The sequence below is a fragment of the Helicoverpa armigera genome, chromosome 3, assembly GCF_030705265.1.
Source record: "Helicoverpa armigera isolate CAAS_96S chromosome 3, ASM3070526v1, whole genome shotgun sequence".
Classification (NCBI taxonomy): Eukaryota; Metazoa; Arthropoda; class Insecta; order Lepidoptera; family Noctuidae; genus Helicoverpa; species Helicoverpa armigera.
The window spans coordinates 5,449,546-5,471,273 of NC_087122.1; the positions used below are offsets into that span (position 1 = coordinate 5,449,546).

General features: G+C 34.6%; 2 protein-coding genes across 3 annotated transcripts; both read left to right on the forward strand.

Annotated features, from left to right (window-relative positions):
• Window positions 1-119: 119 nt before the first annotated feature.
• LOC110380491 (myosin-11) lies at window positions 120-12,844 on the forward strand. 2 transcript variants are annotated; one of them, XM_049836759.2, is made up of 8 exons: window positions 120-575; window positions 657-768; window positions 1,145-1,241; window positions 1,340-6,060; window positions 10,780-10,884; window positions 11,499-11,676; window positions 11,750-11,888; window positions 11,979-12,844. In XM_049836759.2, exons 1-8 carry the CDS (start codon window positions 556-558, stop codon window positions 12,697-12,699), a joined length of 6,093 nt encoding a protein of 2,030 aa, XP_049692716.2. In that variant the 5' UTR covers window positions 120-555; the 3' UTR covers window positions 12,700-12,844. The 2 variants fall into 2 exon arrangements, with proteins under 2 accessions (XP_049692716.2, XP_049692717.2); XM_049836760.2 differs by having other exon boundaries at window positions 1,346-6,060.
• Window positions 12,845-16,078: 3,234 nt separating this feature from the next.
• LOC110380471 (ras-related GTP-binding protein C) lies at window positions 16,079-18,804 on the forward strand. The gene is made up of 8 exons (XM_021340477.3): window positions 16,079-16,247; window positions 16,329-16,471; window positions 16,753-16,981; window positions 17,069-17,164; window positions 17,560-17,778; window positions 17,856-17,998; window positions 18,194-18,342; window positions 18,524-18,804. Exons 1-8 carry the CDS (start codon window positions 16,245-16,247, stop codon window positions 18,703-18,705), a joined length of 1,164 nt encoding a protein of 387 aa, XP_021196152.2. The 5' UTR covers window positions 16,079-16,244; the 3' UTR covers window positions 18,706-18,804.
• Window positions 18,805-21,728: the final 2,924 nt, after the last annotated feature.

The following is a 21,728-nucleotide window of genomic DNA, read 5'->3' on the forward strand; positions in this document are numbered from 1 at the left end:
TAAGTGAAACATTATGTGCCCCAATTGAACTCATTGATATCTCTGGAAAATATACATTAGAAAATGTACTTAGAGGGCAACCACACTACAAAGTCCGTAATTAAATCTATCATTTTTTTTTTTGCTTTTTGGCTAGGTACAAGGTCAGCCTGAATCTGGGTATCATGTATCATCGTACCTTTGTCGTACTTCATATCCGTAATGACTGGAACTTTAGCCACATTAGTTGAAAGTCTTGTGATGGAGTGCCCCGGTAGTCGCGCCGGCCGCGTGTGGTGCACGCCATACGCGTGGCGGACTGGACCTACGATGATCCCTTAGACTTGAGCGATATTGATTGATATCATTACTTATTTGTATACAAACTTCTTGGAAAATACAGAGATTACAGCCGAGGCGCGAAGGCATCTGTGCTCATCTTCAAAGACAACTTAGAAAAGGTAATCGTATATACATTGTAGTCTTTGAGGTAATCCAGTGTCAAATTGACAAATAAGACCGTTTTTGTATGTGTAACATTTTTTCTATTAGGGATTTTATTTTACATGTAGCTATATGATGGGAGTACTTGGAACGTAAGTGCAATGAGATTGCGGGGTTGTTCTAGTGTGGAACTTTTTTTTTCTAATATAACATTATAATATTATTATGTGCAGAGAACAGCAGTTATGTCCGTGCTACAAGGAGTGCCAACAACAGTTCTACAAACTAGCTGAATTTAAGGATACTGGGTTGGTGGTCTATTGTCATAGCACACGGAGAACGAATGTAAGAGAACACTTTTCCGTAACTACTTAACTAGGTTCTAGGTATGTAGGTAGGTAACAGTAATCTCTTAAAACTTTCTCACTTCATATAACTTTATGCCCACTCTGTGTAAGACAAAAAGACCTAAGATCCATAATGTGCTGGATAAATTAACCTACCTCATCATCATCCTCCTGCCCATATCCCAATTTCATTTGGGGTCGGCGCTGTATGTTTTCTTCCATGCTCTTCTATCACAAGTAATGTTATAACCGTATCTACAAATATACCTACCTACTAGGTACATTATAAGTATTGTATGTCTTATTAGGTATCTGAGCAGAGAACTAGCTACCTACATAAAAGCCACCCGCTATATTGCTATTATGATCAACAGGTCAGGCAAGGTGAAGAAGGCGCTGTAAAAGATGTATTTATATTGCATAATACGGGAGGCGTAAAAATCACAAATGCCGATTTAACTTCAGAATTGGGTAAAACGGCACTATTCATTAATTTAATTAGTGTGACAGCCTTGATTCGGTTTTCATTTACTTAAACTTTAAACCTATTGAAATTATATATATTAAAGTTTCAGAAAAAAAAGACATCAGCTGCCCAAGATGTAGAAAAACATTAGAGCATGCTCAAGAACTAATTAAAAAAATACCGTCGATAGGTAGGAGAAATACTATAGGTGTATGTGATCACTGTCGTAAGAAAGCTCAAAGAATTAAAAAGCCATGCTTTGCCTGTGAAGAGATTGTAAAGAAATTTATATCAGTTAAAGGTGAACAAAAAGAAGAGACAAAAAAGGATGTTAAATTATGGCTTTCAAGAATGGGGCATCTTTTGAAAGACACAATGAATCTTGACAATAGACACCAAACTCGTACCTATTCTGACGCACATATAAACCAAATATTTATAAAATCACCCAAATGTAGACGTGAACTAGAAGTTCAACAAATGTTTAGCCCCGAAACACACAAATCATATGTAGACATATTTGTGGATACGACAACAGAATTAAAAGAAATTAATGTGCCTGAAAAGGCTGTAGCTTTTTCTCAACCTATTGAACCATCGGAAACTGTCGTTGGAACGCATGTACCTGCACAGGAGCCCCCACGAACTTCACTAAAAGAAGGCAAACTAGAAGATAAGTTAGATTATTACAATAAACCTTCAATGGATGTTAAGGAAGCTATTAAAAATAAACATGATCTCAGTTTGAGACAAATGGTGGGATCTGGAAAAAATTTTAGAGCCGCATCGAAAAGGCCTGAAATATACGAAATTCTTAAAATCGCACCATGGGAACACCCTAAAACCGAAAAAGATCATGACGGCATATCAGAAATTTTTATTAAATTGCCTAAAGCAAAACAAGATTTAAGTTCAGAAAGTTCAGGTGATGCCGAATCTGAATTGTACAAATTAAAAAAATATGGATCAAGAACCTCTCAAAAAGAATCGAAACGGAAACCTTTGGAATATGCTGCTGATACCAAATTTAATGCTAAAGAAACCGGTAAAAGAAAGCACCCAACATCAAAAATCTCGTCACAAAAGAGTTTAAGAGGTACTCGCTCTGAGCGAGTTGGTAAATATGACCACGGTAAATTAAATAAAGAAATATCTGAATCTGAACTAATATTCCAGAAAATTAAGCGAGACGAATACCATTTACATGATAAAGAATTTAAATCAGAACAAGGTGTAGCAAAAGTAACTGGACAAAAATCCATCGGACCCAAAGATAACGTAGAAAGAAAATTGAAACACCAATTCAGCTTCTATTTTCCAAAAAAAGTCCAAAAACACAAAAAACAATTCAAAGTTCGTTCATCAGAGCTTATTAAGACAACACAGGAAAAGATACTTCAACAAGCTGAAGATGCGCAGAAACGGCTTGAAGTTGAACAACAACAAAAACAGGAAGTACATGAAAAGAAAATGCTAGCCGAAAAAGGGAAAACGCAGCAGGATGAAGAAATACGGCAGTCAATTAAGGATGAAAAAGAAGATATTAGAATGACAGTTGAAAGAAGCTTTGAAGATTTGGAAAGCAAATCATTGGCAGAGAGAGAAAAGCAAGATAGAGCGAGGGACCTCTCCAAAGAAGATAAATACAAAAGAGACACGATGTCGGATTCAGGTTTATTTGAAAAGGATTTGAAACAAAGAACACAACCAAGGGACAAAATGGAAACCGATAGAGAATTAGAAAAATCTAGGAGAGGCTTAAAATCGAAAAGTGACACAAGAGATACATATGCTGACGAGACAGACAAAGCAAAGAGAGAAAGTTCTAAAACTGAAAGAGAATTAGAAAAATCGAAGAGAGGCTTAAAATCGAAAAGTGACACAAGAGATACATATGCTGACGAGACAGACAAAGCAAAGAGAGAAAGTTCTAAAACTGAAAGAGAATTAGAAAAATCGAAGAGAGGCTTAAAATCGAAAAGTGACACAAGAGATACATATGCTGACGAGACAGACAAAGCAAAGGGAGAGAGTTCTAAAACTGAAAGAGAATTAGAAAAATCGAAGAGAGGCTTAAAATCGAAAAGTGAAACAAGAGGTACATATGATGATGAAACAGACAAAGCAAGGAGAGAAAGCTTTAAAACTGAAAGACAATTAGAAAAATCTAAGAGAGGCTTAAAATCGAAAAGTGATACAAGAGGTACATATGACGATGAGGCAGACAAAGCAAGAAGAGAGCTAAGTTCTAAAACTGAAAGAGAATTAGAAAAATCTAAAAGAGCTATAAAATCGAAAACTGACACAAGAGATACATACGAAGATGAGAAAGACAAAGCAAAGAGAGAGCAAAGTTATAAAACTGATCGAGATTTAGAAAAATCTAAGAGAGGTATAAAATCGAAAACTGACACAAGAGATACATACGATGATGAGAAAGACAAAGCAAAGAGAGAGCAAAGTTATAAAACTGATCGAGATTTAGAAAAATCTAAGAGAGATATAAAATCGAAAACTGACACAAGAGATACAAACGATTATGAGACAGACAAAGCAAGGAGAGAGCTAAGTCCTAAAACTGATCGAGAATTAGAAAAATCTAAAAAAGGAACAAAATCGAAAACTGACACAAAAGATATCTACGATAAAAGGACAGACAAAGAAAGGAGAGAACCAAGTTCTAAAACTGATAAAGAATCAGAAAAATCTAAAAGAGATATAAAATCGAAAACTGACACAAAGGATGCATATGACGACGGGACAGATAAAAATAGGAAAGAGCTAAGTTCTGAAACTGATAGAGAATTAGAAAGATCTAAGAAAGGTGTAAAATCAAAAAGTGACTCTAAACATACGTATGATGATGGGACAGACAAAGCAAGGAAAGAGCTAAGTTCTAAAACTGATAGAGATTTAGAAAAATCTAAGAGAGGTATAAAATCGAAAAGTGATACAAGAGATACATATGATGATGGGACAGACAAAGAAAGAAAAGAGCTAAGTTCTAAACCCGACAAAGAATTAGATAAATTCTTTCTTTCTTTCAAATCGAAAAGTGACAAAAGAGATATATATGATGATGGAATAGACAAAGAAAGAAAAGAGCTAAGTTCTAAATCTAAGAGAGAATTGAAATCTAAAAGTGATAAAAGAGATACATATGATGATACGATAGACAAATCAAAAAAAGAAATTAGTTCTAAAACTGACAAACAAGATAAATATGATGAAGTATCCGAAAAAGCCAAAAAAGGGTCCAAGGCTAAATCTGGACTAGGAGATAAATCTGAAGAAGCATTGAGGAAAGAAAAAGAGACCAAAAAAGACTATAAAATAAAACCCGAAAAAGATACTGAAGTTGAAGTTTCGATGAGGTCTGAACCAAAAGAAAAGGGCTTCGAAGTGCAAGAAAAAGGCAAAAAAGGAATTAAAGAAAAATATGAATCAACGGGCAAAGATGGTGAAATAACTGCCAAAAGTAGAAAAGAGGTAACAGATAAGCCCGGATTGAAAGGTAAACATGAGGACATACCCGACTTGAGTAAAAAATATCCGAAGCTCAAAAGAGAATCAGATTCAGATATTGAAATAACGTTAAAAAGTAAAACTGGACAGCAAGCTATCAAAAGTGATAGTCAGTTGAAAAAAGATTTAAAAGAAAAATCTGAACGAGTTAAAAAAGCTGAAGACAAAAAAGACTTTCAAGAAGAACACAAAGATAAAAATGCTAAAGAAAAGAAACCAGAAAAGAAAGATTGGAATAAAGATATGGATAAAGAAATGGCAACAGCTTTAAAAAATAAGGAAAAACAAGAGCTTGATGAAAAGCTACAAAGAGACAAAGAAGAAAAAGAAATGCGAGAGTTAATAGAACGAAAAGACAAAGAAAATCAGAAGAAACCATCAACAAAAGAAGCAGCAGAGATGCCAAGAAAGTCTATTAAAGAGAAAGAAACGCTCAAAAAGTCGGAGAAGCCCTCAAAAGCACAAAAATCATCTGAAATTGATATATCTATGACAAAAATAAAAGTCAAAGATCCAAATGCATCTGAAAATATAAAACTTTCAACTACGCAACAAGATTCTAAAAAGAAAAAAGGAGAAACGCCTGGAGAGATGCAAGAGTCTTCTAGAAAAGAGTCTAAGAAAGCTGAAACATCTAAAGAACCCATAGACGAAAGTTCTAAAAAAGAAGAAGCTTCTAAAGAAGATGCTAAAAAAAAAGCAAAAGAATCAGCAGATGAGGCTGAGTTTAGAAAATTACAAGCTAAACTCAAAAAAGAAAAAGAAGAAGCCTTAAAGCAGAAAAAAATAGAAGAAGCTGAGGCAAGAAAAATAACAGAGTTAGCAGAAAAAAGAGCCAAAGAAGAAGCCGAACGTAAAAAAAGTGAGAAAGCACCAAAGTCAATTGAACCACAATTGTCTGAAGAATCCACTCCAAGGCTAATAAAGATTAACCCTGCCGATGTTGACCCTAAAGTTGTAAGAGCTCATAGAAACCACTATAGATGTGGACACGACTCACAAACGTGTATACTTTGTTTCGATTCTGACTTAGAAATTGATGTTGAAAGTTATGATAATAAACTTAATCGTAAGAAGGCAGACATAACAGACATCATAATTGGCGAATACATATTGAAATATAAACCACGCCGCGAAATAATTCAAGAAACTAATGTTCCTTTATTATTTAAATCGAAATTTATAGAAGAATCTAATCTACAACCATCTAAAGAACTAGTGACAGTACCTACTGGTGTGGACGAACTCGAGAATAAACCAGTTCTGCCAACTGTCATGGCAAAGAAAGGCGCTAATGTGGTAAGTACACATACAAGTAATTAGAGGAGTGCCAGGAAAATAAAAAACCGGCCAAGTGCGAGTCGGACTCGCACACGAAGGGCTCCGTAAGTACTCGGTCGGCTAGGACAAAGCATTGAGTGGAGACGAACATGGCTTTATTTTTTTCATTATTAGCCAGTATTTTAATTTTGTTGGATTTGTTTTAAACATATATATGTCACCGGAAAATAACAAGATCCGTACGTTTATCAATTTACTAGGAAGTTTATAAACTTTCGTAAGATTCTAAACGGGAGATAAATTGTAATATTTTACGTCCACATTTATAGGTATACATTCTTTTATTTTTGCATAAACATGTCTTTGGTAGCCTATGGGTATATAAAAAAAACAAATAGTAGGTAACTGTTATTATCGTTTATTTAATATTCACTGTAATGTTTAATTTAATGTGATTAGGTATGGCACACTTTGTATAATGTACGTAAAGTAAATATAACTCTAAAAACCTACATAAAAAAAGTTCAAAGTATATAAATGTATTAACAAAAAAATTCAACACAAATACAAAAAAAATCGACTCCACTTATACATATATTAGAACTTTTATAATGCGACGAAAATAAGCAGGTCGCTGTATTGCGTTGTTCTAACACTGAACAAGTGGCCATTGAAGTTGGCCGTATTATACTTTGAGTGTTGGATTAAGTTTTTAGAAAAATAAATCAAATATTGCTTGCAAAAATCAGTCATAAAAACTAATAAATGAACTATTTAACTTACCGAAAATATGATATCCCATCCTTTTTTAATCTTCTAGACGTGATATTTTTACAGTTTTTGAGGGAACACTTCGGCATTTTTAACGACTGCTTACCGCTACTCGAGCGACGCGAGACTATTTGAAATGAGCGCAAAAGGACAATGGGCGATTCCGGTCCAAATGTCCACCACGAACGAGACCTATATGGCTAGATAGCCCGTTAAATGTAGAACATTTTTTGTTATGAAAGTAAAAAAAAATATTATGCCAGAAAAAAGTTATAGCAAAATCAAATACAACATTTTACAGATTTATTCAATTTCATTTTTTCAATTACTTTTCGTGATGTTCGATTTTCGTACTTTCTGTAATTTCTGACAAAATAGAATTGTTCATTATTAGAGAGAATACACCACCAGTTACCGCTGGAAACAGGAACCGCTGAGTATATTCAAGCACTTCTGGCGCCTCAATTGGTTAGTGATTCGTAAATCCATTGGGCAAAAATATGGGCTGTTTATATGCAAATGTGTCTTACTCATCTTAGTTTTAGATAAAATGCGGAAATGGAAGTGGAATAAAATAAAAAATTAAAATGATAACATACAAAAACTACCGAAAATTAAGAATACATTTTTGGCTATAACTTTTTTTTGGCATTGTTTTTTTTTTTACTTTCTTAGTCAAAGTTACTCTAAATTAAGTGGACTATTTAATTATATAGGTCTCGTTCGTGGTGGACATTTGGACCAGACTTCATACATTCTTGCCCAATCTCCTTTTAAATGTTGCGTTCATTTTGTGAGGACGTTTTTGACACGTTGAGTGTGCTTTTGGGTTTTTTGTATATCAATACTACATATAATAATACACATAAACATGATATAGTACATAATAAAACACAGTTTTCCCCTTCAAAGCTGCCATTTGCGTTTATCTGTGAAAATAATCATTAACATTAAAATAGGCATGTAAATGCATAGGTACACAAAGCCACAAATGATCCGTACACCTTATTTTACCGATAGTCGGGAGCAGTTAGTTCATGTTTATTTCTATATGAGTCCTTGGGTCCTTTAGGTTATGCCTTACATATTTAAAAATGACAGACGACCTTATAAAGGTCGCCGGAAAACGCTGGATGCAGGGCCCCGATTCTCCTAAGTTAATAATGTCAAAATCGAATAGAAATCGAATCGCAATATGATCGTAATAGCAGTTTTAACTATATCGGGCATTCTGGGGCCCGATTCTCCTAATTTTACTTAAGTGACCTTCGATTGACGTTCGACTCGATTCGACTGAGATCCAATCCCGACTCGATTACGATTGAAGCGTATGTGGCATTCCGCTATTTTTTCTTTGAAATAAACGTTTTTATCCTTTTCTGTCATTCAATAATGAATCATTTTGTCTGCAAATGATTTACGATTGCAAAATGATTGTACAGCAAACTACCGTATAGACCAAAATCATCAAAATAGCAGACCAATCGCACACCAATCAAATGTCAATCGAATACGATTGGTCTTTTATTAGTAGCAGAATGCCCGATATGGTTAAAACTGCTATTACGATCATATTGCGATTCGATTTCTATTCGATTTTGACGTTATTAACTTAGGAGAATCGGGGCCCTGCTACTAATAAAAGACCAATCGTATTCGATTTACATTTGATTGGTGTGCGATTGGTCTGCTATTTTGATGATTTTGGTCTATACGGTAGTTTGCTGTACAATCATTTTGCAATTGTAAATCATTTGCAGACAAAATGATTCATTATTGAATGACAGAAAAGGATAAAAACGTTTATTTCAATGAAAAAATAGCGGAATGCCACATACGCTTCAATCGTAATCGAGTCGGGATTGGATCTCAGTCGAATCGAGTCGAACGTCAATCGAAGGTCGCTTAAGTAAAATTAGGAGAATCGGGCCCCTGGTCGCCTCCGACAGGTATCTGTGGAGATCTAAGGGGGAGGCCTATGTTCAGCAGTGGACGTCCTATGGCTGAGATGATGATGATGATGATTTAAACATGTTAGCATAAATATTTTGAAACTTAGGTAGATACTTGCGTTATTTAAAGATTTTGCGTTACATAAGGCATATCCACTAGGTAATCATTTCGTTCTGCTTACTGTTACAGCCTTTTTATCGTCCCACTGCTGGGCACAGGCCTCCTCTCACGCGGAGAACGCTAATTAAAAGCTTTTTAAACTTGACTAAATTCAGTCGTCTAATGAGGTTTCTAAATGATTTAATGAAACCTAGGTACCTTCCTAAATGCGATTTTGTGAATTTTGTGACTGAATCATAGACGACTCAATTTAGTGAAGTGTGTGTAATAAGCCCTATAGGTACACCTAAACTCCACAGTTCGACTGCACATTGTAGTCGCTACGATGAAGGCTACACCTAATTCTAACCGAAGATTTGAGGATACAACTAGTTTTAAAGGGGCATATGGCCGGTTACACCTAGCTGTACTCGGTTAAACCTAAGTGGTGCACTTCGGGCTTTAGTGTGTTGTAGCAGGGGCCCGATTCTCCAAATTTTACTTAAGCGACATAGGATTCACGTTCGACTCTATTCGACTGAGATCCAATCCCGACTCGATTACGATTGAAGCGTATGTGGCATTCCGCTATTTTTTCTTTGAAATAAACGTTTTTATCCTTTTCTGTCATTCAATAATGAATCATTTTGTCTGCAACTGATTTACGATTGCAAAATGATTGTACAGCAAACTACCGTATAGACCAAAATTACCAAAATAGCAGACCAATCGCACACCAATCAAATGTCAATCGAATACGATTGGTCTTTTATTAGTAGCAGAAACTGCTATTGCGATCATATTGCGATTCGATTTCTATTAGATTTTGACATTATTAGCTTAGGAGAATCGGGCCCCAGTTTGTCAATGGCGATTTTCAGCTTGTACTTACTTAATATATATTTTTTGTGTTAGGTACTTAGATCTCATATAGATTTAAAATACGTTATATACCTGCTAGTTATCAAAATTTGATTTGAACATTATTGTCTATTAGAAAATCACGTCCAATTATTGTCTTCTCATGCTTCTCATAACCTTCGTCTGATGAATGGTCATGATGGGCAGTAGGTACGTAACCTGTGTAATGTAGGTTATCCTATTGTATAAGCCGCGATAATAACGTTTCTAGATAAACAATCGAGTTTTCTTCGTATTTCAATTTGTATAGGTAGGTACCCAACCATCACGACTTACAAGACAACAATCTATTATTATCTAATACAATCCAACCGCTAGAGAGAAGTTAGCCTTATTTTAAATTTTAGTAACCCGAACTGAAACTTAGTCTAAAAAGGGCCTACCTACGTTTCCTGGATGTACCAAATGAAGAAAATCCTTTATTCAGGGTGTTCCGCGAGGTATAAATAAATCAAATAGACATAAGGTCATTTTCGAACTTTTTGAATTCATTATGTTTTATTTTTATATGAAACTTCAACTGCACAAAATATTCTACCAACTTTAGAGCGCTAAAATAATCAAAATATCAAAATTGTCATCGGTTGAGTATTTTTTTTCTATAAGTTTTGTAAGTATTTTGTACTGGCCACTTATAATCTTTGAATATTTTCTAAATGTGACGTTAATATTTGACATTATTCTTCATAACAACTATTCGATTTTGATAATTAGGTATATTTGCGAGTAATTTATTTTATTATAGCCCTTTATTTTCATTATTTTCTAACCGAAAATGTCTAGAAACAAAAAAGCAGAACCAGTAAGTAGACAACATCGAGTCTGCCAACATCGCCCATTTTAGATTAATTTAGTAAAAAACTTACATTATTCTGAGCATAGGAAGACGCTGTGAAACGAATATATATATATATATCTTATATAGGTACCTACATAAAAATTGAGGCAAATACAAAATAAAATTTTTAATTAATTGTTAAAAACTCTTTGCAGATCGACCCGGAGCCCGCGAAAGGTATAGTACGATACGCTTTGTCCGATCGCACTTTCATAGACAAGGGTTGGACTATGCTACCAACTGAGAAAGTTGTGCGAAAGGTAGGTTTGTTTATCTCTATATTTATTGAAGGTTTGCCATTTTCCCGCTATCTCACCTGCGTCCTGTGGTAACTACTGCGGGCCCGTACCGGGATAAAATATAGCCTATATCACTCAGATAATGTAGCCTTGTGAAAGAATTTTTTAAATCGGTACAGCAGTTTTTGAGTTTGTCCTTTACAAATAAACAAACTAAAATACAAATTTTTACACTTTATAATATAGAATAGCTGTTTTCCAGCGGTTCCAGCCCCGTCTCTTTATTGTTACTCGAGGATAGACTATAGTTTCCAATTTCCCAACAGTGAAAGAATTTTCAAATCGGTTCAGTAGTTTGGGAGTTTTTAGGGTACAAAAAATGTTTCCTCTATATTATACTACTCCAGATTAGTATAGGCCTTATGGTTGTTTGGTTTCACCAGTTAGATTTTTTCAAATCGGACCAACCTAGTTACGGGTACCATAAACAAACAAACAAACCTATTCTCTTTATCTTCTTTTTTTTTGGTATTCTTTATATATTAGTACTTGATTCTTCTAGAATCAATAAAGCTTTAGGTATAGGTAGGTAACTATGTTTACGCATCTGGGATTTATATTTATATTTTTTATAGATGAATGTTTACCGTATGCGCCCCGCGCATCCCGAATTCGACTGGTTCGAACACAACAAAAATAAGCGATTGATGACTTACGACACTGGTGAAAGATTAGCAGAGTTCGACGATAACGGACGAGGTCGCTGGTATTACAGAAGTGGACGGCTGGCATTAGATTATTACGATGCTGAAGGTAATCTTGGTGTACCTACACATACTTTATTTTAAACATAATGTTGGGATTTATGCACCGTTGTGAATTTCAGAGACAAATGCTCAACAGCGGTTCGTTATATACAGCAGTGGTGAGCCCGATGAGCGCGGTCGCAGTTATCCTATTACGATACTTGCCACTTTTGACTATCTAGGAAATGGGATAGTTTTCGATCATGCGGGAAAAATACGGTAACAGCAAATATAGCTACATATATGTACGTAGGAAAAACCTCTTTAGTGTTCATACCTAATATCTTGCATAATATTTATGTTTCGCAGCCTCAAATACAATCAAACTGAAGGAGTAGTGCTCGATCGTGGTATCGGACCTGTTTCGCATTGGAAATGGCATACTCTGAACGATCCGCCGGTTCTACAACAAGTCATGATAGATACGCAAATGGCACATAAAGATCCTCAAATACTTAAACTAGGCGCGGCTGCTGACACGAAAGTTCGACCGGATAACGAAGAAATGTTAGCTATAGAGTTTGATAACTTCATCAAAGAGAAGAGTAAGAAGTTGTCCCAAAAATTCAAACCCTTCCAGATAAAAATGAAGGCTCTTAAAATCAATGAGCATTTTTCTCTGAAAGTGTTAGATCAAGCTACAATCTATCTAATCTTTAGAGACGGTACGACTAATTTGAAACTCAACATCGGCATGATATTAGACCATCAAGAAATTGTGGATACAGACACTGCTGAAGTAGGAGAAGTTTCGAACAATTTAGAAAGATTCCCAGCTCGCACTGATAGCCTCGCGGGCTTGCAGCGCAGTGTAGCGTACGCGCAGCGCTACGAGAGGCAGCGCACCGAGCGCGAGCGCAGACTGCGGCCCCCGGAACCTTGCGCCAGTGCGGATCACCTCATGGCTGCCGTCTCCGCCCCGTTAAGACCTCCTTTGAGGACTCTGCCCACTGCCTCTACGACTAGCGCCGGATATTGTCCTTGCCGAAAGCCATCAAGCAATTTATATTATAATACCCGCCTTCTTTGAATGATGTACTCGCACTTGTTAAACATTTTCTATTTCTTTTTAAAGTATTGTTATATTATTATTTTAATATTTCCATAAATAAATTAGTATTAATATAATTATTAGTATAATTACAAGATATTTCTATTATAGGTTTAAAATAAATAATTTAGATTATGCAATCCTTGTTTCATGCAACTAAAATAAGTTATTCACATCTAGTGGCTTTTAGCATGTTCTGACCCTTGGCATTCAACAGGTTGTGGTAATGCGAAATATAAAAACTACAGCGTTTTGCGCAAGTACGTTAACTATGTCTATATAACGCACATGTTAATGGCCAGTATAGTTATATCGAATAAAGCAACGACGACGCCACAGAATACATAGGTACAGAAGTCAATCTACATACAAAGCGCGTTCGAGTCACGCAGCCATAGGTGTCTATGTGTGCGTGTTCACAGACGCGCTGTCTCAAAACAACTCAAAACAGTGCGAGCGCGGCTGCCGTTTTCTTGAGATACGCGCGTCACACACAAGGTAGATAAATGTGCACGCGTCTGTAATTTGACTGTAATATTTTTAATTTTAATAACAAAAGAAAAAGTAATAATGGAGCAACAAAAAGTCGTATTATAATTGTTCAGTGGACGGTTGTTTTTATACAAAAATAAACAGTGAATTTTCGTTTTTTTTAGCCTGCCGTATTACCTTTAGTACCTATGTACCTACTTATTTTCTCATATTTCGATGGTTCGATTAAAACATCGGTAAAAAAACTTTTAAGTCAAACGGTTTTATCTTATGTGCACTGAAAACTAGAAAATAAAAAAATAGTTACTTACCTGTCAACCTACGTAGGTGGTCTTGGTCATATTAGACTAAAATAAAAACGTGGGGCCCATTAACTGTTGCTGTAGTACTTTCTTCTAGAGGTATAATAGGTGTGGATTGCATCGACTTACTATAATCGTAAATGGAGATTTTGACAATCAATAATCAGCCGTAGCGGCTTCACCAGCGAACGCCGAGCTCATGATCTACCAAAGTATAAAGATATGCTTTGCCATAGGTAGGATTTCAGAGGGGCCCCACGTTTTTATTTTAGTCTAATATGACCAAGACCACCTACGTAGGTTGACAGGTAAGTAACTATTTTTTATTTTCTAGTTTTCAGTGCACATAAGATAAAACCGTTTGACTTAAAAGTTTTTTTACCGATTTTTTATTTTCTAGTTTTTAGTATTTAATGAAAATGCCTACCGAATATTCCTCATTGTATCTAATTCATTTAGTGCATCATTATTACACGGTCTCTTACCTGATAATTTATTACAATCTAATTTAAAAAAAAAGACATTTTTTTTAACGACACCAAAAATCATCAAGTGACCCCTCCCTGGGTCAGCAGCGGTAAGGGAGTGCCAGACTCTTACTGACTAAAAATAGTTATGTTTCGTCGTAGGCCTTTTATGTACCAGGGCCATGGTAACTCTTTCGAACAATCCCGCAGCCCAGGCAGGCCTGGCGCCCTGTTGGGCCCTGCTGGGGTTGCTGACAGTATTCTACTTGTGTAGCCCTTTCATTTGATACCCATATTGAGGGGGTTGTGGAAAAATATGTAATCCGCCATTTTGTGCCAGCGGCCATATTAGATTTACAATGTTATTGATATTACTATATTGTATTGTCATCGGAATAAAAGGTGTATACAAAATTTCAGATTAATCGCTTGACAGGAAGAGGGTGTTTGAATTACTAAATTGGACCCAAGAATAAAACAAACGGGATGAGCTAAATAAAACCGTTTAAAAATTGTTATCAGCCATTTGGTAGCGGCGGCCATCTTAGATTTCAATTTTGCATAGTAAATTTTATTCTGGTTGTTGAGACCTTTCATTTGATACCCATGTTGATGGGATTGATAAAACCTAAGTTATCCGCCATTTAGTAGAGGCCGCCATCTTGGATTTGAATTTTATATAGTACATTGTATTCTACTGGTTGAGCACTTTCATTTGATACCCACATTGACGGGATTGATAAAACTTACGTTATCCGCCATTTTGTACCGGCGGCCATCTTGGATTTGCAATGTTATTGATATTACTATATTGTATTGTCATCGGAAATAAAGGTGTGTACCAAATTTCAGATCAATCTGACTACAGGAAGGCACTGAAATTTCAATTTCTAAATTTGACCCAAGAATGAATAAATAATAAATAAAACAAACGGGGTGAGCTAAATAAAACCGTTTAATAAACGCAGTAGGTAGGTACAGTTAGGTGGGTAGGTAAGCGCCCCGGGGAGGTTTCTGGCCCAATGCCGTAATAAGTTTTGCTAGTGTCGACCCAGGCAAACCTGCCTACCTACCCTCAAAGATTATTACTAGTAGGAGTTGATAATTTTTGTGATCATGGCGAGAGTATGTTGTAAGGTAGACGAAATAAAACTCGCACATCAAGGTTTCTGTAGGTAGAAGCAAGCTTAGATCGGGGACTGTACCAGCCCATTACATACAAAAATATTTTTTTCACAAGTAAAGAGTAGGGTAAGTATATATATGTATGAATAACAAAATTATAAATTGCGGTTTCTGAAAAAGTTCGGTATCTCGTTCAAACGAATTTCCGTTGAAAGTGTTTATTAACCTCTTGTATGCCACATTAATTTTTTGATTATTATTGGTTTATATTTCATTTTTCCTGTTTTATTCTCAACAATACATCAAATAATTAGATACGAGTACCACTACCACGTTAGTTTTATGCGCATAAAAAAGTTGACAACCCTAGCGCGACCGCCGAGTTTAGGCATGAAAAGTGAAGTACATACATGAGATTGACTTCTGTACCTATGTATTTTGTGACGACGCTGAGTGAAAGATGTCTTCAGGGGCTCAATTCTGCTAATTTGACGGATATCAATTGAATCTCAGGAGCAGTTTTAACCTTAGCGTGAATTCTGCTAATTCTGCTACTAATATAAGAGCAATTGTTTTCCAATGACGTTCCATTGGTCTGCCATTGCTTGCCCTATCCATTGACATATGCCCTATCTATAGGGTATTCTGCTCTACGATCGTGTTGTGTTGCAAACATAAGTTGCAGACAATTATGATTCATTATTGAATCTCAGAAAAGCAGAAAAAAAACTTATTTGAAACAAACAATTGCGGAATGCCACATATGCTCCAATCGTAATTGAGTCGTGATTGAATATTAGTTGGATATCAATCGTTTGTCGCTTAACCTCGGAAAGCCGTTCCAGTTAATGCGGTCGTTTGAGTGAGGCCCCCTCGTGAGACAAAATGGAAGCGTGTCCTTTTTTCGTAAGTTGCCAGTTTTATGTCAGAGCTGTCATGATTTTAATTGTCAATGTCACTGTCTTGTCAATCTTATGCTGATTCTGTTTCGCTGTGTATGTGTAGGTATTGGACACCTATTCATGTTTTGTTCATTATAAATACGCAGTGTTTTATAAAATGTTAAAAGTATAATAAACTCAAAATTAGAATATAATTATTTATAAACTGTATATAAATCTGTAATATAAATACTAAAATGGTAAGTTCAGTTTAGATTTCTACAATATCGCCATTGAAATAACAATGATACAAAATAGCTTTTATCAACTTTATGATTCAGAGTTATCAAGACGATCCCAGTTGTTATGTTGGTTCGTTCCCCAAGGACTTCAGCTATGGGCCTTTCGAACAAAATGGAGATGGTGACAATACTTCATTACAAGAAGATCACAAGCCTCGAATTCTTCTAATGGGTCTGAGAAGGTAATTTATATTGTGCGTTCTTGCACAACATGAATACCTAATTAGAATTTCTTAAGAGTATCATTCGACAGTCTATTAGATTAATATTCATACTTGATGTTTGCTTCCTTCAAAAGGCTGTGTATGACCTTTGCAGTAAAATTAACAACTTGACTAGTAATTTGTATGTTATGGACAAAGTGTATGCAAGAGCCTCTCCCTCTCTCTACTTGATATCAAGAAATTCATCTACAGCAAATTACCAGCTGAGCAATTTTTTATTAAGTGAATTTTGATTTCAGATCTGGAAAGTCATCTATCCAGAAGGTGGTCTTTCACAAAATGTCACCAAATGAAACATTATTCTTGGAGTCAACAAATAAAATAGTTAAAGATGACATAAATAACAGTAGTTTTGTACAGTTTCAAATCTGGGATTTTCCTGGACAGATTGATTTCTTTGATGCAACTTTTGATTCTGACACAATATTTGGTGGTTGTGGAGCCTTGGTGTTTGTTATTGATGCTCAGGTAAATGATTGTTTTATTCTAATTATAACTACAAATAAAATAAGGGAAACAAATGGGGGAGATACATGCAACTGTTATCTTTTCCAGGATGACTACCAAGATGCCCTAGATAAGTTGCAGTTAACAGTCACCAAAGCATACCGAGTGAACAGCAATATCAAATTTGAAGTATTTATACATAAAGTAAGTACTAATATTTGATAACTTAATTTACCCAAGCCTGATGTCAGATGTATTTATATTACAAATATCTGGGACAACTAATTGATTAAGCATGACTCATTTGTTAGGACAGATATCTGTTTTGTTATTCTAATTTGAAAATATTTGGTGAACTACATAAATTCAATAGCATTCTTAAATTTCCATAGCAAACTGACTTTGGAGTGAAATATTAATCCTTGATTCTGTATAGTTCAAACTGTGAAAATCAGCTATGTTGTCCTCTTATACGCAGATGTAATATGGTCTATGTTTGGGACTTCTACAAATTCATTTAACATTCATATATAGATAAAACCCTAAACATGATTTAGATTACGAAAACAAATAGTACACTTTAAACTGTCCATTTCCAGGTTGATGGTCTCAATGACGATTACAAGATGGAATCTCAGAGAGACATACACCATCGAGCAACTGAAGATCTGGCAGAAGCTGGACTGGAACATGTGCACTTATCATTTCACCTGACCTCCATTTATGACCACTCCATTTTTGAAGCATTCAGTAAAGTAGTACAAAAGCTGATTCCACAGCTACCAACTTTAGAAAACCTGCTGAATATCCTCATATCTGTGAGTATAATAGCTGTCAGTTTTTCTTTAATCAAATTGTTCTTAAGATGGTCTTTATTTATTTTTTCTTTTTCTAGAACTCTGGCATTGAGAAAGCATTCCTTTTTGATGTAGTGTCGAAAATCTACATAGCAACAGACAGCTCCCCGGTGGATATGCAAAGTTATGAGTTATGCTGTGATATGATTGATGTTGTTATTGATATTTCCTGTATATATGGGTAAGCAAAGTCTGTGGTTTAAAAGCCTGAATCAGTATAAATCACATTGCATACATAAACTTATAAAAAATGTTGAATAACAAATTTTTAATTAAATATCCATCAGTAGTGTAATTAAATATCATCAGTTTGTGTGTAATGTTCCATGTATATGAATGTTTAATAAATAGACATTTTTTTTTGTTTTTTGTTTAGCATGGTGGATGAAACAGAAGTGAACACATTCAACAGTCAAAGCTCAAGTTTAATAAAGCTGAACAATGGCACTGTTTTATATTTGCGCGAGGTCAACAAATTCCTTGCACTTGTCTGTATTCTCCGTGAAGAAAACTTCCAAAAACAAGGTACCTAACTAGTTTCTCTAAAATTCTACAACTACATTTATTTTGAATGGAATTTAGTTATTATCAAAGAATTGTGTATTCTAAGACATTTTTATGTTCAAGAGACATTTTACTACCTTAAACTAGATTTTTACTTTATTTTACACATTTTAGACTATTAAATATTTAATTTTATTTTCAGGTGTGATTGACTACAACTTCCTGTGCTTCAGGGATGCTATCACACAGGTGTTTGAGTTGCGCAACAAATGTCAGAACGTTATCACATCTAGAGCAGCGTCAGATACACCAGAACCCATCACTAATGGGGCAGCTGACTCGACAGAAAGTGCTTCCGACCGTTCACAAACCCATTTACCATAGCATATCAGCACAACGCTTATTTTTGCAAACCTTAATATACTGAGATATATGTAACAATGTTTTTAAGTATGTGAATAAAAGAGCATAATTATGTTATTATTAGATTAATTTATTTAAATTAACCCCAAACCATCCTTTGTTGTTATTCTCATTCACGTGTTTTCCTAAAATATATCTATACTAATATTATAAAGAGGAAAACTTTGTTTGTTTGGTTGTAATGGATAAACTCAAAAACTACTGGACCGATTTTAAATATTCTTTCACCAATAGAAAGCTATATTATCTGCGAGTAACATGGGCTATATTTTATCCCGGTACGGGCAGTAGTTACCACGGAACGCGGGCAAAACCGCGGGAAAACGATTACTTTGTAATAAAGGAGCTAGTGGTACAATTCGAAAACTAGAACGACATGCTCGTAAAAAAATACCTTAAATGAGGGCCCCCATTACTTGTAAAAACGACCAACTCCTTTCATTGACCCTATCGATTGCGTTCTCAAGTGCTTCAAGACTTCAATTTTAATTTCATTTGTAGCTTGCCTCAATACAAGACTTAGACATAACATATTAGATGGATGCATGCATCCTTTTTTTTTAATTTAACGCACTTGATGAAGTTAGCGTAATCGCCTAAATTTCAAATGGGCAGCTCTAATGCCAATCCATCAAATCACAAATGTCATTACGGGGAAATAAGCATTCGATTGTAGGTATCTTTTGTTTGTGCTTTGCTATTCTATTTGAGCTTATGGTTGTACTTTGAAAATAATTTATTTTCTCTGCAGTACGTTGTGTTATTGATCCTTATATTGTACGACGTCTTGATATTGGACGATTTTGGTAAGTGCTTTATTTCATAGTATAATTTCCTAGATATAATTCTGTGTACAACAAGATGTTCAAGTTCTTAGTGAAAACATAATTACAAATTGCGAAATTCTCATCTCTTACGCCTGCTGTTTAGCAATCTACAACAAGTGTAATATCATCAAACAAAATATATACGTGTGCTTTCATTATTATCGTTATTTCGCCACATACCATTCGTTTAACAAAAATACAGTGTAGGTACTAATTCCAAGGAACAAAGGATGAGTAATTTTTGCGGTTTACCCATAATTAATTTGCATTTCTTTTTAATTACCGAGTCAACTCAAACATAAACCAAACCTCAAACTTAAAAACAAAATAATAATTTTCCAGTTATTGCTGAAATCATAAACATACCCCTGTCTGGAGCTGATCTACTCAAATAAATTTCCTTATAAAAAGATCTTGGAGATTCGAATTGAATGGGCAGTTTAACTTTTTTTATTTATCTATTTAATAATTAAATTAAATATTTTTATTATAAACAGTGTATGATATTATGCTGACTAATTATTAAATTAATGTTTACCAACTTTCACTTCTGGTAACAGCTTGTTAGACATGGTGTATGAACACAGCTGAAAGTATGACATAAACAATTTATTCTTCCTGACCTGAGTAAATATTCTAAATTAAAGTTTCAGTCAGATCTTAACATTTGTTTCTAAATTATAGTTTTGTTTTGGTCTACTAGACGAAAACAAAGAATTATTGAAAATAAAAACACATTTACGTTACATAACAATGCATATAACTTCAAAGTTTTGCATCCTCCTCAGTAATATGAGTAGAACAAAGAAACAATTATGTTTTCCTTGATGTTTAATTTTTCTAGAATTCCACAGTGATGACTGTAAATTCTTATGAATTAATAACATAAATAAAAATATTAATTGTTGTGTACTTTAAATACTCCAAAACTACTGAAACAATTTAAAAATTTGATCACGGCTGGGAAACTACGATGTTCCCGTGTTACATAGGGTATCTTTTGTCTGGTCCAGAGTAGAATAGTTCCTATTGAAGCAAGTTTAGTGTAACCATGGGATGTAGCTAGCTCTTACAAAAAAAGAATGAGTGTGAATTGATTAATAGAAACTATCCACCTTATTATAAAATGTGGTTTAAATAAAGAACCAGCTCTTGTACCACCTGTAAACCACCATCCCCAACAAAATCAGTGAACAAGCTATTACTAAAGCGGGTACTTCTTAAAACCATGTTTTATAATAAGGTGGTTCGTGTTTAATTCTTTTATAGAATAATTTTAATATAGTGCTTCAAATTGTACATTGGGTTTATTTCATTATTAATAGCTTTTTTTATTTTGTAGTAGTCTACTATTCATATGATTATTAGATAAGAGAAAGTTGTATGTGAGATATAATTAAATGACCATTTACACTGTGAGTGCAGTGAAAAATAGTCATAAGAAATATATTGGTCATTGTAACTAAATGATCTTAATAAGGCAGCAAACTGGGACCTAATAGTTAGTTCTAAAGTCCTTGTAATTTTTTGGAATCAACACCTAAGAGTGAAAACCTTGTAAGTATAAAGAAAAATAATTTTGGGTAAAGATAAATAACCGAGTGATTTTCCTTTAAAAACGCAATAAAAATGTGGGTGTTCACTCTAGGCCATTGAAATGCAGTTTTTGATAGCTGATTTGAGGATATAAAAGCTTCCTTCAATCAGTCCATCTACAATTACCTATTCTCCAGCAACCAACAAGTACCAGCATAACAAGTATGTTTTTACTTAAAACAAAGGAATTTTTTTGTTATGAGAAATAATTTTCAGGCCTTGCACAATTTAGGTATTTTATACAGATTTTTATTATACATTAATGTATATTTGGATTAGCATAGGACCTACAAATGATTTTAATGCTTTTCAAAAAACTTTGAATTTACTTTATTTCATAATAGCCTCAGTATTGACCCTTGAGGGACACCTTCATCCTTAAGATTCATATTGAGCTTTTGACAAGATCAGCTGCCTTTACTTTTTGCCCTGTTATTTAAACTAATTGCTATGTAGTATAGTAAAATATAATATGCTGCAATCTTCTTAAACATTGTCACTTACATGTCTTTTGCAAAACAGTACAAGATAGAAAGGCAAAATATGTTTAATGGTTTTCTA